Source organism: Pongo abelii, chromosome 10 (assembly GCF_028885655.2).
Source record: "Pongo abelii isolate AG06213 chromosome 10, NHGRI_mPonAbe1-v2.0_pri, whole genome shotgun sequence".
Lineage (NCBI taxonomy): Eukaryota > Metazoa > Chordata > Mammalia > Primates > Hominidae > Pongo > Pongo abelii.
The window spans coordinates 42,436,036-42,453,546 of NC_071995.2; the positions used below are offsets into that span (position 1 = coordinate 42,436,036).

Consider the following 17,511-nt stretch of genomic DNA (forward strand, 5'->3'; position numbering starts at 1 on the left):
AACATATCAACACATCATTTCAACCACAAAAATATAAGACTTCTCTCCAGAATCGGTGGAAGTGGAGTGTACATAACAGCAAGAGAAATAAGATTTTTTAGGTAATGGAGATAACATAAACTCCACTGTCAATTAAGACACCAAAACAAGATTTCACATGGACTTTTTAAAAAGGTAGACACTTAATCGTAACTAAAGGAAATAGCGAAATAAGTTAAAAAGTTGAATTCTATTTCCTGAGTAGTAAACTGTAGAAAAAAAATTATAATTTTTAAATGAGTCCTTTGTAAAATTATTTTAAGCAACTGATCAAGGGCTTAAAGAGTATTTGTGAAGTTTCACATCGACATGAAAAGACAAAAAGAGATGTATTGTAATGCCAAAGAATTAAAAGTTATTACAACAATTCTTCAACATTCATTGTGGAAAAGAACATTAAAATGTCAGTGCATATGAATGTATGGTAGATTAAGAAAAGAGAATTAAATGAACTTTCATGGCACATCAAAAATTTTGTTATTATACTCTGAGTTGTATCCAAAGAATCCAACTCTGTCACTAGGGAAAAGAGAAAGCATTTTAAATCCTGTGGAAGATGCTACTTTTGATACAAAACAAAATCCATTTTTCTAGTAATACATCAACTTAAACATCTTTTACAATTAGAAAATATAATAGAAAAGTAAATAACCCATCACAGTAGCAGTACAATACATAAGGTTCTTAGGAATTAAAATAACAAAATATGTATATACACTTTATGTAGTAATTTCAAAGAAGATAATAGAAGACATTAAAAAATGTAGAGAGAAACCATATTACTGGATTAGAAGACTGAGTAATATAAAAATGTTACTACATTAACCCATAAATGTGATGCAATTTCAATACATACCAATTAAATTTTTTTCATAAAACTTAAACTGATTCTAGTTATTCCCAAGAATGAAGTTTCAAATGCAGCAAAAATTTCTTAACAGGAAGAACAAAGAGACTTGAGCTATTAAGTATCAAATCTTATAAAACTATATTAATCAGGATATTGTAGTATCTCTGCAGAAATCAACAAATAGGTTAGTAGAACAGAAAACAGGGCCCAGAAACCGACCTCAGCATTGATGGAGATTTGAGGTGACATTACAAATCAGTGAGAAAACAGTGAGCTGTTGAAAAAATTGCACTGGGACCACCAGCTTCATTGTGTTGGATATTGCACTGAATATCTACACCTAAGTAGATACCTTAGATATCTACAACTAAGTCCAAAATGTCAATTTTTTTCTTAGGCAAGACTAAAGGGCATTAAAATAGAATATGTGTTTAATATAGTAAGGCAGATTAAGATGGAAATTTAAACACAGATGTACTATTATTCCTTTCCAGACCCACAATTAAAAGATCAATAGGAAAACTAATCAACAGTATTTGCATTTACGCCTATATGTAGTATTAATTGCAATACCAAATATTGTGCTGAGACAATCATTCCCTCACTAGAGTAACACAAACTCTCCAACACCCAAAGGAGAATGTTCAATAGCATCAAGGATAGATTTTTTTTCTTAAATGTAATAATTGTCCAAAATTGTAGTAAATTTTGTTTCATTATATATAATGGATCACGAATTTCTCATACAAGATTTTCTTTTTCTTGAATTTTTGAATTAGCCTTCTCTTTTTTTATATATAGGAAAAAGATTATTTCTTCACTATGTCATTAACATAATCCCACCCTTTAGAGACAGAAAGTATTGACTAGACTGCACATCATTTAAGAAAATTTAGAACATAAAAAGTTCATAAAAACTTAAAGGCAAATTAAAAATATAGATGATAATGAATTAATATCCTTATTAAATGGAGCTCATTTATAAAAAAACATGGAAAATTGACAATATATATACATAGGTAATTTATAAAAGAAGATATATGCACAGCCAATAAGCATATGAAAAGGTATTCAACCTCATCAACAAAGTGTTACTTCTCACCTTCTGAATGGGCAAACTTTTTAATCACTGTTGAAGAAAGTAGTTAAGTAGGCACTCTGCTGATCAGAATGCAACATATTAAAATTTGTTATGAAATATGTATTTCATATACATAGTATGTAGAAAATTACACATACACATACATATTTCATAAATATACACCTATATTTGGTGTGTGTAATTGTATACATATTAAAATCTATACTTGAATCTATATCTATATATCTATCCAATATCATAAAATGTAGAAGTACATACACACAGTGCATATAGAAATAGCCATACTGGTTGATTATAGTCAAGGTCCATTCTAATTTGTCACTTTCCTGCTTTGGTTGTTTAGTGCCCATGGCATACTGATTACTATACATTTTGAATATCACCCATGAATACAACAGTATACTACATTTTGGTAGTAATTTTTTGCACTTGCATTTTTTTAATGCATACATTAAAAAACTACAATACGAAAAATCATGTATGTAAGTTTATTACTGGTACAAAAATAGACCAATGAAACGGAAGAGACAGCCCAGAAATGATTTTAATATAAAATATAAGATTATATTTCAAATGAGGGAGGGGGAGAGTTACATAAATGGTGTCAGAATAATTAATTATCTGTTTGAAAAAATGTTTAGAGCCTCAATTCTTAAGTACACTAAAATAAGTTATAGATGGGTTCAAGAGTAAGACAGGGAAACCATAAAAAAATTATGTTTTTATAAAGCAAGACTACCTGATCTCAGGATAGGAAAAACCATTTCAAAAAAAGAAAAAAATCTACAAGGAAGACATTAAGTGAAATAACAACCAAATAATAAACACATATAAAGAAGCAAAGTTTCAAATGCAAAAATCCTCTTAAAGAAAAAAACTAAGTTCTCAGCAAAGTCAGAACCTCTAATGGCACTGCATTTAATTATAAGGCATCATTTACAAGAAAAAATAACAAAATATTCCTGTCTAAAACATTATATTTAATAGGAATTTATACATTTGATGGATTTTGCTCTTTACACACACACACACACATGCACGCACAAAGAATTCTGAACCAGTGACTCAAAAAAAAATCTCCGTTCATTAACAACATATCTATGAAACACGATATTAGATAGTAAATCATTGAGATATGATAAGCTTCTGTCTTAAAGAAAATCAGGAAGAGCTATAGACTCCTAAAATTTAGACGTCAACATTTTCAAAAATGGCAAGAGGGAAAATAATAAAGTCACAAGTTCTCAGCAAAGCCAAAGCAAGAAAGAACTAAAATTATAATCTCAAAAGTTTTTATTCCCAAGTGAAGAAGAAGTTAAAAAAGTTTTTAATCATTAGAAATATTTTTAATGCTGAAAAGAAAAAAATAACCTTAAAAAAGTAGCAGACTGATCATTAAAAGTTACATGGGCCAATTATTTCTAATGAACAATTCACCTTTCCTGCCATTTATAAAGGAATGATACAGCAACACAGAAACAGGAAGTATGAAAAACTGCAAGCAGGAGCACCAAGTTGGTTTCCAAAACACAGTTTGCTTGCTCCTTAATGACAGTTGCTTACACAGCAACCAAAATTCCAGTACTCTGTCCATAGGGAGTGAAGAGAGTAGATGTGAAGGAGCTACGAGATGGATGACACAGAAGGGTCTTGCAATGGCCTAAGATATTTAGGGCCTGATAACTGAATATGGTCAGAATAGGATGGTTGCCTGGAAATATTCTTGGTCCTCGGCATCCCCATCTAGGAGGAAAATACCCAAAATGTGTAATGAAAGTGAATATGGGCTGGTTAGTCTATGGGCTGCGGCAGCAGTCAACTGATTCATTCTTTGACCCTGCAGAAAGAGTGGACTGCTGATAGGAAGGGAAAAAAAATGCCTCGCTTCTTTAGTGTGAAACGGGGGATGTGTGCTCTATGGGATAATCTCTGTGTGTTAAAATGTGTATTTCTGTCCATCATATCACCTGTATAAGAATTATGATGAGAAATTCCATTTGCTTGCTTTAATTTACTTTCTTTGATGAGCACTTGACCATGCCTACTTGGTAGTGATATATGTATGCTTGGCTACATTAGAATATATATTGCAACTTTCCTAATAATAAGGGAGGTATTAAAATACACAACACAGATGTAATTTTGTGAGAGATAAACAATGTTATAGAAACACTTCAAGAAAACAAAATCTAAGTAAAGTTTTTTAATTATGTAGAAATTGGAGTTTGAAATTTTAATTTATAAATACTATTATCTTTAAAGTTATTTATTAAATAAAGTGCAAGCAGAAAGTAACAAGTTTAGTAGCTTTTATGTCAGTCTATTAATTTCATCCATAATAAACAAAGTCATTTTTTAGTTCAGAACCATTAAGCCAAGCAAATATTGCCAGCAAGTTTAATTTTTACTTACTAATGTCAAGAAAGAGAAATGGCTTAATACATGACAAGCACTCACAAACATGAAGACACATTTTTTCAGCTTTATACATAAATACATTTTTACTCACCCAGAATGTATAATTAATATTAAGAGGATAGAAAAATCTCATTTATTTCACCTGAAGTTTATTAATACAGAAGATGACGACAAACTACAGGACAGTTTTGTATTTATTTGCAAAGCTATTGCCACAAATTATCTCCATGTATGCTATCTGCAAAGCATTCAAAGTCAGAAGCATAAATAATGCTTGGATATCAGCAAAATTCCTAATAAATCCCTTGGAACCAATTTATATATCTAAAGTCCAAGATTATTTTAAATAAAGAAAAAATATTATAAACCACAGAACAGAATCTAGGCAACTACACCAAATCACACGAAGGATAACAAAAGGATTTTATTTATCCTGAAGAAACTGCAGTTTTGTAAAACATGGAAGAAGGAAACAGTTTCTTTGGAATTTTCAATAAATTTCTTTTATTTTAACTGATAAATATACTTTTGCTTTTCAACAATCCTTTATATTTTTCATATTTCTCTTCTATGTTTCCTGTATAAGTGGATAAGTGAATCAATATCTTAAAAATATTTCTCTATTCTCTATTTACCTTTCGAAACACAATAGTCAGAAAACTATAATAATGAGAGAACTCCTTTAATCAGCCTGAGTGTCTTAACTCTTTCCAACAACTGCCATATATTATTGTCTTTTTTTTTTTTAGGTTATGCTGCTGACGGTGAACATACTGAAATGACTGAAGAGCCAAAACTCTTTTTACGCTGTGCTCACATGAAGTTTGTGGCTTAATTTTTATTTTTATTTATTTATTTATTTATTTTTTTATTATTATTATTATACTTTAGGTTTTATGGTACATGTGTGCAATGTGCAGGTAAGTTACATATGTATACATGTGCCATGCTGGTGCGCTGCACCCACCAACTCGTCATCTAGCATTAGGTATATCTCCCAATGCTATCCCTCCCCCCTCCCCCCACCCCACAACAGTCCCCGAAGTGTGATGTTCCCCTTCCTGTGTCCATGTGTTCTCATTGTTCAATTCCCACCTATGAGTGAGAATATGCCGTGTTTGGTTTTTTGTTCTTGCGATAGTTTACTGAGAATGATGATTTCCAATTTCATCCATGTCCCTACAAAGGACATGAACTCATCATTTTTTATGGCTGCATAGTATTCCATGGTGTATATGTGCCACATTATTTTTAATATCAGCCTCTATTTAAGGAACACCATTTGAAACCAGCATCTCAGGTTGGAAAGCCAAATGAAGCTTTGCTCATGGCACACCAGGGCACTGCTGATGGGGTTCCCGGGAGTTTCATAATTATGCTTGGTTTGAAGCTATGTTTCAGTGCCAAGGTTTGACTGAAGCCCTCTTCTTAATTCTGCAACAGTGTGATCATCTGCCCTTCCTACTTTCATCTTGCTTTTAGTTCACTTCAGATACCCTAGAATCCAGAGCATGCCCATTAGTCCATATGTCCAAACCAAAAGAAATTGTGTGGTTAGATATCCAGCATTAACACAGTGGCTGAGATGTTGCCATATAGCTTATTACAGTTGTCATTATTCTCTAAGAACTTGACTTATAGCTGTTTTGAGGCAGTGGCTGCCAGTTAGTGAATTCCTCGTGCTAGAGTTAAGGACATTTCAGGATGGATTAGGCACCCTGCATCAATATAGCAATTTGAACATTCTCCAAATCCTACCACTCTAGCTTGATGAAAACTTTGTGATGCCATTTATGATTCCTCATGTACTCATAATAACCTGTCTCTTCATCTTTTACTCATTTCTTCATCTACCAAATATTTATTTAGCGTCTGTGTATGACATCATGACAGATGTAATGGAGTTTGCAAGTTTAATGCACAATCCTTGACAGCAGAAAACCTTAACATCTAACCAAAAATTGTTGTCAACTATGTAAATATTTTACACAAACACAAATTCACCTGAGGAAAGGATGAGAAAGCTGCATTCCACAGCATTAATGGAGTTATTGCTAAATGTCAGAATTACAGGCAGTGGTAAATGTTCAATAATTGGCTCTCTGTTCTCTAGAGACACAATTCTAAGCTATTGGTTCATCTGCCCATTTGTATCGGAAAGAGAGTATTTAAAAAGTATACAAAAATTAAGCTTCATTGAAAATGTATATTTTTAAAAGCCCTGTTTTGTAGCATCTGCTGATTTCCATGGAATAATTACTCATACCATGGCCTATTTCAAGCTACTAATGTCAACCGGTTCACAAAATTTCAGCCCTTAGGGGCAAGCCAGTAGGCAAGCCAGCTCCAGCAAACCACTGACTGGATGAGCTTCATTTTCTTCTTTATACATATTTTTTTGTTTTCGAAATGCCTTAATGATAATAGTGGCTGCCGTCAGGGATAGAAACTGGGTCGCAGGGGACAGGAATGGAGTGCCTTTTACATTTTGAAAGCTGGGAGGTATTACCAATTTTTTAAGAAAGCTACAATTTAGATTTTTAAAAGTTAAATTATGTATTTGTTACAACTGTAATCAAAAGCAGTAAATGATATTTTAATGTCTCATGCAGTTAACACACATGTATACACATAAAATATTTAAATAACAATGAAATACATGCGGCCATAAAGAAGAATGAGTTCATGCCCTTTGCAGGGACATGAATGAAGCTGAAAGCCATCATTCTTAGCAAACTAACACAGCAAAAGAAAACCAAACACCGCATGTTCTCACTCATAAGTGAAAGCTGAACAATGAGAACACATGAACACAGGGAGGGAAACATCACACACTGGGCCTCGCAAGGGGTCAGGGGGAAGGGGAGGGAGAGCATTAGGACAAATACCTAATGCTTGCAGGGCTGAAAACCCAGATGACGGGTTCACAGGTGCAGCAAACCACCATGGCACATGTATACCTATGTAACAAACCTACACGTTCTGCACATGTATCCCAGAACTAAAAGTTAAAAAAAAAAAAAAAAGGAAAGACATTATATGTTAGAATGCCAAAAAACTGGCACAAATTTTTTAAATACATTGGAAACTGATGTAGGAAGAAATTAATGTAAACTGGAAAGGTCAGTGAAAGCTTCCTGGAGATATAAGCACAGTTCTGAAGTACGTGCAGGATTTGAACAAGCAGAGAAACAGAAAAAGGGTGACACATAGATGCTGAGCAGATGGGTCACTGTGCCTGGCTACTATTTATACTCCTATCACTTTACTCCAACACCACAAGTGCTGGAGCTACCATTCCCACAGTCTCCATCACTTCCTACCTTCTCCCTCTTTAATTAGGCTTCCGAGCAGGCTTCCCAATAAGCTAGGTGTTCACTGCAAATAGCCCAAATGGAGATAACACTGGAGTCAGGAACAGACATAAGGAAGATAGAACCAGTCTCACATCACCTCTAACGATAATATTAATGTTCATTTCATGGTAATTCTATAGCAGAGACTTTGTAGTCTAACTCACAGAATCTAAATTCACAGAGGGATAGCTCAAGCTCTTGCTCTTGCTCAAGCTCTTGCTCTTGTGCTTTCTCCCAGGCAGGCAAGAACATGTGCTCAGAGGAAGCGTCACAATGCCACTGCCACCCCATCTTCCCCCCCAAAAAAACTAGAAAAATGAGCATCCTTCAGCAGGGCATGCAGAAGAGTTCTTACTATGGTGAACTAGAATGCACCCATTGAAGAGCTGGACCTGCACCTAATCACTGTCAGTTGCAAGTGACTGAGTTACATTGAGAAAAGCAATTTACATGCAATGTGGTGTGAAGGACACAGTCTACTTACCAGGCCTTCATATAGAAGGCTCCACTGGCATATTGAGCAGGAAACCTTGGTTGTATATGACTGTCTTGCATATTACCAAGAAAGTGTCTCCAAAGGGGGCAGTGTTGCTTCAAAGACCTTCATATCTAGATGTATATTATCAACATCACTGTAGATCTGCTTTTTCTGAAGTGACCAGCTAACATAAAGTCCCCTGAACTTGTTCTCTAAGGACACTTACTACCTTGACCACAAAAGGCCATATGAGAAATATGTGTATGGTTTCAGTGCCAAGAATGGTTGAATTATCCTGATTATTTAACTAGGTTTTTATCTTTTTGTTTGCTCGGATTTGTATGTTTCATTTTATCTTGTCCTGTAGATATTTCTATAAGCCACCTTAAAATTTTTGTGAAAGAAAGCAGAAAATAATGAAATAAGTGTCCAGGCAATGATGAAACTAAATAGATGAGTGAGGAAAAGCAAGATAACTCAAGAAAGATAGCTTCAGCAAGAAGAACAGGAAAAAATCCAATACAAGCCATAACAGAAGGTCTGTTGAGATGATAGAAGGCTATATCACAGCGCATTAGTAAAAAGACTCAATAATAAAAAGTGGGTTTGGGTTCTGGCTCTGTCAGTAACTAGCTAAATGATGCTGAAAAAAAGGCAATAAAGAACTTAGTTTAATGATCTCCCATAGACACGGAGAGACGGGATAGCACAGAGGTTCAGCAGGTGGGCTCTATAATCACACTGAGGGAAAAGCCTACTCCCATTTATTCCCATGGAACCTTTAAGAACTTATCTCTAAGGCTTGTTTTTCTTATCTTTGAAATGAAAATAAGAGTGCTGATCTTGTATGATTATGGGAGGTTTGTGAATTTTTATAGCTAGTATTTTCAAGCACTCTATATGGATTTACACATGGGGACAATTGAAGTACAGAACAATTAAGTAATTTTTACAAGGTCCCAAAACCAATGAGTGGCAGAGCTATGACTGGAATGTATGCTGTCCATCTCCAGGTCTACACTCTTAATCACTCTTGAATACTGATGATAAATGAACTAATCACGTGTAATGCATGGAGCACAGTGCCTGGCACATGGTAAGCCTTTAATAACTGTTAGCTTACTCAGCAAATGAAAGTGCCCTACAAATCTAAATTATTTTTCGCATCATAGAAAGATATACTATATCTCAAATATGATATTTGTTCAATAATAACATATCTAGATAATATCTACATAATTTATAATTTCATAGATAAATGCCATGACATTGACAGATGATACATCCATAGACTGAATAAGCAAAACAAGAAATTTCAGAAATAATATAAATTTTAAAGGTATAACTAGAAAATCTAACAGCTGAGCACAAATACTTACGTATAAGAAATATTCATCATATTATTATTTATTAAAATTTACAAAGTAAATGAGTTGAATACCCAAAAGTAAGGGGTTGATTAAACAAAATATGGCATATCAATACACATAGACAAAAGGACTGGATTAAAATATGACAGAACTTCAACATTAGTCTTTTGGTAATATGATTGTATCAATTTTCCTATTTCTGTCAGTTTTCCAAATTTTTTCTACAACGAAAACATATTTCTATAATCTAAAAAAAATATATTATTTTCAATTGAAATAAATCCATTTAAAGCCCTGCCTATAACTTTAATAAATCTACCTCATAGGAAGAGTAAGAAAGGATTTGCCTGACAGCAAACCACCTGATGAAGGTCAGGTATTTCAGTGGCCCATATCTTTAAAATGTTTAAGGTGCTTAAAAAAACATCAAACTATTTTAAGAAGTATTAGGTGGAAAAAGTTTGCAGATTGCAAGAAGTTTGTGCTGGTCAGAGTGTGTACAGTTAAGGTGTTCGACCCTGGGAACCAATACAAACATTGACCATCTAGGACTCACAGTTGAGGGAAACAGACCCCTTGAAATGCTGCCCGACAAGCCTCAGGAGGAACAGATGGAGGGCCCTAGCACCAGTTAGCCCAGAGACAGGAGCAGTAAGAAAGGAGGTAGCAGTGGCCATCATCTATGTAAGGGATGTCATCCGGAAGAAGGCTGGGTGAGTTCTATGTCTCTACAAACAGGGAAGTGGGAGAAAGTCACAGGGAAGAAAAATCTAATGTGCAAAATTAAGGGGAAATTTTCCTAGCATGTAGAGGTAATCAGAAATACAACAGGTTGTTCTGCAAATGAACAGTCTTCCTTTATTACATGTGACTCTTGTTGCCTGAAAGCTCAATGGACACGGGCAGAGACACACTGCTATAAACAAGGAGCTCACTGGATCTCAACCACATAAAGACAAGGCCTGTCCCTGCAACCAAAAACAGACTGAAGGGAATAGCCCCAGTGAACCCTTGAAGATGGGATTACTCCCTTTCTTGCTCTTCCCTGAAAGTTGTAAGCCAGTTACCAGGTGAGTGTTAGGATGGCACCCTCCCCTCAAAAACAGGCCAGAACCTGGGAGGAAAGAAACCCAAGTGAAGGGCCTGGGAAATTATCCTTTGGAGCTAAAGATGTAATTAAATGGGGCCTCAAGCCCCAAGAGCAAGCTAGATAGTATGTTCCTAGGAACCTTCCTCACTAAGTCAGCCTTGCTATATTTTGTTCTCCACATAGATTTTCTTACATTTGCTCGTTAGTATTTAGTAAAGATGTGCAAAGTCCCAGACTGCCTCATCTGCGATAAGAGAAACCAAATAAAGAGATTTATACCCATGCTACGACAGGATCATTAAAGTTTTTATATAGGTAAAGTATTTTATATGTATAAATTCTTTAATCCTCACAACAACTTATGAAGCAGTACTATTATCCTCAATTTACAGATGAGGAAATTGAGATACAGATCTTATGTGACTTCCCCAATGTCCACAGATAGTAAGTGGTGGACTTTCATTCCCAGAACTGTGGTTATTCTTTCCAGAAGGAATCATCTTAAACTATTTGGTATTACTTCATAGCAATTTATGTATATGTCAAGTATCATGAATGACTGTCTTCTTCTTCCTCCTTTCCCCACATCCAGAGCTCCTAATCCTGTCTCACATACGACAAAAATTGGAAGATAGTAGACACCATTTTTATACAATGCATGTCCAAGAAGACAGCTGTGACTGCTGCAAACTATGAGGTAAAAAAGGAAGTTATCTGTCAATGATTACAATTATATGACTATTAAACTCTAAACCCAGACAATTTTACAAAGCAATAGAATATAATATTTTTGTGGATAACTATTCACAAATTAAGAAGTATGTTTGGCTTTAAAATTGAGAAATATACCTCTTGAGGAATCCAGTAATTAATAAATCTGTTTTAGGAATAGCAACTTCTTACTAACCTGAAAAGCAGCAGCTCCTTCTGCTTTTAGGCAATTACTTTCAATTACCTGTGTTTGTGATTTTTGTACAATGTAACAAAACCATTCTATCTTAAACCAATCTTTGTGTTGTTGTTGAGACGGAGTCTCGCTCTGTTACCCAGGCTGCAGTGTAATGGCACAATCATGGCTCACTGCAACCTCCAACTCCTGGGTTCAATCAATTTTCTTGCCTCAGCCACTCAAGTAGTTGGGACTACAGGTGCGCACCACCAAGCCCAGCTAATTTTTGTATTTTTAGTAGAGACAGGGTTTCACCATATTGGTCAGGCTGGTCTTGAACTCCTGACCTCGTGAGTTGCCCATCTCGGCTTCCCAAATCATAAAGAGATATACAAGAGAAGAAAGCTTTTGTTTACTTCTCTTTAATGTATTCATTTAACCACATATAATGAAAACACAGGAAACTCCAGCAACCACATTTACCTGTGATCCAAGTGGTGAATTGAGAGAATAACTCCTGAATTTAAGTGGGTCTGTTTTAGGGTCACCAAAATAGTAAATTCATGTTTATTTCTCAGCTTCTGAAAAAACTGTTCAGCTGTAGCAGTGGATGCTTTTACGCTTCTGGGAGTATCTAAAAAAGAAACAAACATACAATAAGAATAGACTAGAATTTCATTTTATGAAGTATCTTTTACATGTAACATCTTTCAAAAAACTTTATCAAGTTTATCAGCAGCAGCTGATAAATACCGAGTTTCAGACTCTTGGTAAATTATTTTTCAAAAAGACTTTATGCTATATATAATAACACAGGACAATAAAATCACACATGAATTATTGAACTTATGTTTCAGGAATCTTTTTTCAAAAATGTCACCTTTGAAGCAAAGAATCAAAAAACCTTACTTGGGGACGTATACTCCCAAGTTTTCTCTACACAATTCCTGTATTCAAGATAACACAGCAACATCAGTGTCAACAATGAACAAAAAGATGTGCTTCCTAGAATAGGACCTAAACAACCACACTGGACCTATTTAACTTTTCTGACACCTCATGACAGAAAACTGGATTTAAATCTATGTGCAACCCTCCACATTGGTTTCTTCAGCCAGAAGGTTTGCTATAAATAGATTTTTAAAAGATCATATAAATTAGTCACTCTCAGCCTTCTGTGCAGTGGAAGAGGCATTAAGATCAAATTATCTCACCATAGATATTGAAAAAAAGAATACGTAGAACTTAATTCCCATTTCCTCCCCAGGCTTAGAGAAAGCCTAGCCAAGGGAAGTTTACTTAAGAGAGGACAAACTTTTATCCTGAACTTCCGCATGTTTTAGCCTTGTAGTCCAACCTCAGGACCCAGATTACATGGGGAAACAGATAAGGATAGAAATGCACTTAGGTTTAAAAACCTATCATTCAAGCAATCTGCTAATTGAGCATAGGCTCTCCTATTCACAGTGTATGCAAAGAAGATTGACGAGAGATAGACATGTAGTTTGTATTGTGATCAAATTACTCTCCTCTTTCCTATGCTTCAGTCTAGATAAGTTGTCTTCAATGGAAGAACTGGCATTTAGAGAGGACAATCCTTCTTTGTGCAGGATTGTCTCATGCACTGTAAAACATTTAGCACTCCTGGGTCCCTGGCCAACAAATGTCAGTGGCACCCAATGCCCAGGCTTTGCAACAACCCAAAGTACTCCCACACACTTCCAAACATTCCCAAGGAAGCAATGCAGCAGAAACTTAGTTGGGAATCACAACCTTGATGAAACAGAAATTATAAAATTAATCCAAATTCTCTGCCTTTCTAGGCCCACAATTTTACGTAATGCTAATGTAATCACCTGGTCTGAGTCCATTACTGAGAATACACAGACATGGAGAACACACAGACCTTGAGACACTCGTATAATAGAAGAAGGGACACCTAATGTGATACTATGAAAGAAATGCTCTCAGAGAGGTAGGTACAAAGTGTTAATGGGTCAGGGGGGAAAGTAGCCAACAGAATCTGAAGGGAAGGCTCAATAAGTAGATGCAATTTGATCAGGAGTTTACCAGGTAGAGAAAAGAGTGAAAAGCATACCAGACATAGGAAAAGCATGTGAAAAAGCAGAGATATGAAAGGGCATCACATAGTGCAGTGAGTGAACAGCAGACATTGCTGGATGGGGCTGGGGAACTGGATGAGGCAGGACCCTGCAGGCCAACTTAATGAGACATCTGCTGTTTCCATCACCATTATCAATTTACTCTCTTGGTTTAAAACAAAACAAAACAAACAAACAAACAAAAAACTCCCTATTTGCCACTGAGAAATGATCCCTCCCCACTCTTAACCCTTGACTTTCTCTCTGCTACAATTGGTCATGTGACACAGACCTGACCAATCAGGGCATCACCTATCCCTGTGCACAGTAATCAGTTCAGGAACAGGTACCTAACCCAAGGTAATGAAGTCAGACTTGGGATAGTTGTTTAAAGTTTTAGAAAAAAGAAACTCTCGTGTTGCCGAAAAGAAACTTCAACATTCCCATTCAACATTCATAACTCAAAAGCATAAGAGTAATCTGAAACTTTTGCCACAATCAATGCAATAGTTTCTCTCCAGGCTCCATTACAGATAAGACAGGCTGTGGAGGAGATTCCACAACATTCCTCTTAGCTCCAAAATTTTTTGTTTCCTCAAGGAAGCATGCAAAATCTAATTGAGAATGATTTCATCTAGTGTTAACTTTTAATTCATTCTAATTTATACAGAAGTGAATCATTCACAAACTACATTACTTCATTTTAATTTAATAGATAAAAGCAAACTGAAATTAAATTATAAACATTTATTATGCCTCTCCTCTTTTCAGGCAGGTAGAACTTCAGCAGCATCCTTTGTCTTGCAGAGCAGGATGATAGATGGGGATGCAAATGAGAGAAATGGAGAAAGGATTACAGTGAATACACAAATGATGCTCAGACCCACAGAGAGGTTCAAGGATGTGGCACAAAGAGATAGAGCTCTTACAGCAAGAGAAAAGGAATTTGGAAATGTGTGGCAGCTGCCTTACAAGATGAAACTTTAGAGATAAGATGCTCGAAGAAGATTCTTAGGCTGTTTTGTTGTTTGGTATACACAGAAGAACTTTATTAAATGTCTATATTATTCACTACTGCTTTTGGAGTTAGATTTGTGAACAGAGCTGAGAGTCTATATTTTGTTCACTTATTTTTTAATTTTGTTCTGTTTTCAGATGAAATGACAAGGTAAGATTGGCCTTAAGGTAAAAGAATGAAGAACCTAAAAGAACAGATCACATTTGAGTATTAGTAAAAATGTATATCACTATGGTTGAAAACATGGTGAAGGAAACTGTAGGTGAAGGGAAACTATCAAAAAAATTGATCAATCTGCGTTTTGAAAAAAATTTCTCTAGTGGCCATGTGGAATGGTTGCTTCAAGAAAGAAAAAAACTGGAAACAGACCGCTTGAGAAGTCTGGCAATTTGGTAATTATTAACTTACACAGGTTAGATTTCACATATTTTAAACATCGTATTTTGACATCCATAAACTACCTTTCCCAAATCAAACTGACTTTCTTTGGCTTTGACTAGACTAGTAATGGTGATACTGCACTATTAGTGTTTGCACTTCTTGTCAGGCATGTTGATGAGGGAAGGTCCAAGGGAACTCTGAGGTAGATGGATAATTTGTATTGGGGTGCTTAACGAAGTGCTTAAGGAGACCCACACAGCAGAACCATCCTCCACCCCACCAGGGTGGTAGATGGGGTGCTATGAGGACTCTATCCAGCTTAAACTTGAAGCTCATTCACTCATGCAGGGTCACAATTCAGGACAGGACCACTTACCCTATTCGACCTCTCCTCCCAGCCCATTGTCTTCCTGTCTTGCTACCTCTATGGGGATGGGATGGCTTGCAGGAAGGAGGGACCCTCCAGCATGAACAAAGCCAGCAGAAGCCCCATTCTGCTTATGCTATAGGTATAAGAAAAATAATATTTTTTTTTCATCCTGACTAACTAAGTTCATTGCACAAATGTTTAAAAATGGGCTTGCATGAGCCTCCCACCTATAACGGAGTAAGAGACAGTGTGGAATGCCCATGGGAGAGAGAAAACCCAGCTTGATTTACCATAGCCTCAGGATGGTCTCCTCACCTGGTGCCCCAGCCCAGAAGCCCAGGACACAGATGAAGATTTTTAAGTTTCCTGAATGTGACAGACAGAGTACATAGAGGAAGTGTAAGTCATGATTGTATCATAATTTTCGCTTCTCTGTCCACAGAACACCGTTTGCTTCCAACCCTTACCTCACCCTAAAATATTTAAACGTATTGTTCCCCCTTAAAAACATGTTTTCAAGAATTCATTATGTCCAAGTCCAGGAAGGACTTGACGAGGGCCTAAACTCTGTAAGTGGCATCAGAATAAACAGGAGGGGTAGGATTCAGGATATACATAGAAAGTAGAATCTAGGCCGGGAGCAGTGGCTCACGCCTGTAATCCCAGCACTTTGGGAGGCCGAGGCAGGCGGATCACGAGGTCAGGAGATTGAGACCATCCTGGCTAACACGGTGAAACCCTGTCTCTACTAAAATACAAAAAATTTAGCCGGGCGTGGTGGCGGGCGCCTGTAGCCCCAGCTACTCGGGAGGCTGAGGCAGGAGAATGGCGTGAACCCAGGAGGCGGAGCTTGCAGTGAGCTGAGATCGCGCCACTGCACTCCAGCCTGGGTGACAGAGCCAAGACTCCATCTCAAAAAAAAAAAAAAAAAAGAAAGAAAGTAGAATCTAAAGAACTTGGTCACTAACAAATCACATGCAAAAGGTAAAAGAAAGGAGGCAAAAGGAATCCAATTGACTCCAATGTTTCCGGCTGCAGAGACATAATGAAAGGAAATGCAGTAAAAGCCTGATGGTACCCAAATGGGATTTCAGTTTTAGAAACTGTGATTTTAAAATGCCATGTAACATACATGTGGACATGTCCAGTAGAATGCTAGCACTCCAGAATTTGATATGAGAGAGGTTAAAGTTGACAATATAGGTTTAGAAGTCACCAGACTGTGTTACCTAAAGTCATAGGCGTGCCTGATTGTAAATCACAGGAGTCACAGGAATGAGAGGAGGATGAAGGGATGGACCACAGAAACACTAAGTCAGTAGCACAGCAGGGGCAGCATATATAAGCTTTATAAATACAAACACACACACACACACACACACACACACATATATATTCTATAATGTTGCACATATGATACTATACAACTTTTATCCTGCAAAATTGTATAATAATATATTTTTCCCTTTTGAACTCATATTCCATTTTGTTCTCACAAAGCCCTGGAGACTTGACAGCAGCAACAATTACTACTTCCTTCCTTAAAATAAGCAAAAACAGCCATGGAACATTTCCATGTTCACCCCAAAACACCAGCAGATAGAGGTATAATGGGGATGACAATTTATGGGCCAGTATTCTTTCCACTAAATTGTACTGCTCCTGAACATGGCATCCTTTATCCAGCCTAATCGCCAGTCAACAAACAAATGCAAGTAAGAGCGCACCAACACAGAAAATAATTCAGAAAAAAGTAATTATATAAGATAACATTTTTAGTTCTTTAAGTAAGTAGCTAAGTAGTGATTCTAAGAAAGGTCATTTTACTCATTTGCATTTCTGTTTCCGAATTTGTAAAATTGGCACTCCTGCCTTATATTTTCATCTCAAGGATTACATAATGTTCAGAGACACTCTGAGTTCCCATGATTATTACGATAAGACCCAATTCTGACACTGACCATTAAATCAAGTCAAGGAAACCATCACCCAATAATTAATTTTACTTTATTTCTATTATCATTAAAGTTTTCAGAATTAATTTTTTC

The 17,511-nt window shown here is 36.1% G+C and overlaps 1 protein-coding gene across 8 annotated transcripts in view; it reads right to left on the reverse strand.

The window, feature by feature from the left end:
- Positions 1-17,511, reverse strand: part of NELL2 (neural EGFL like 2) — a 361,455-nt gene that overhangs the window by 283,942 nt on the left and 60,002 nt on the right. For all 8 annotated transcript variants that reach the window (XM_054526601.1, XM_054526600.1, XM_054526603.1 and 5 more), the window contains 1 exon segment: positions 12,076-12,226. In XM_054526601.1, coding sequence (XP_054382576.1) covers positions 12,076-12,226 — 151 coding nt within the window.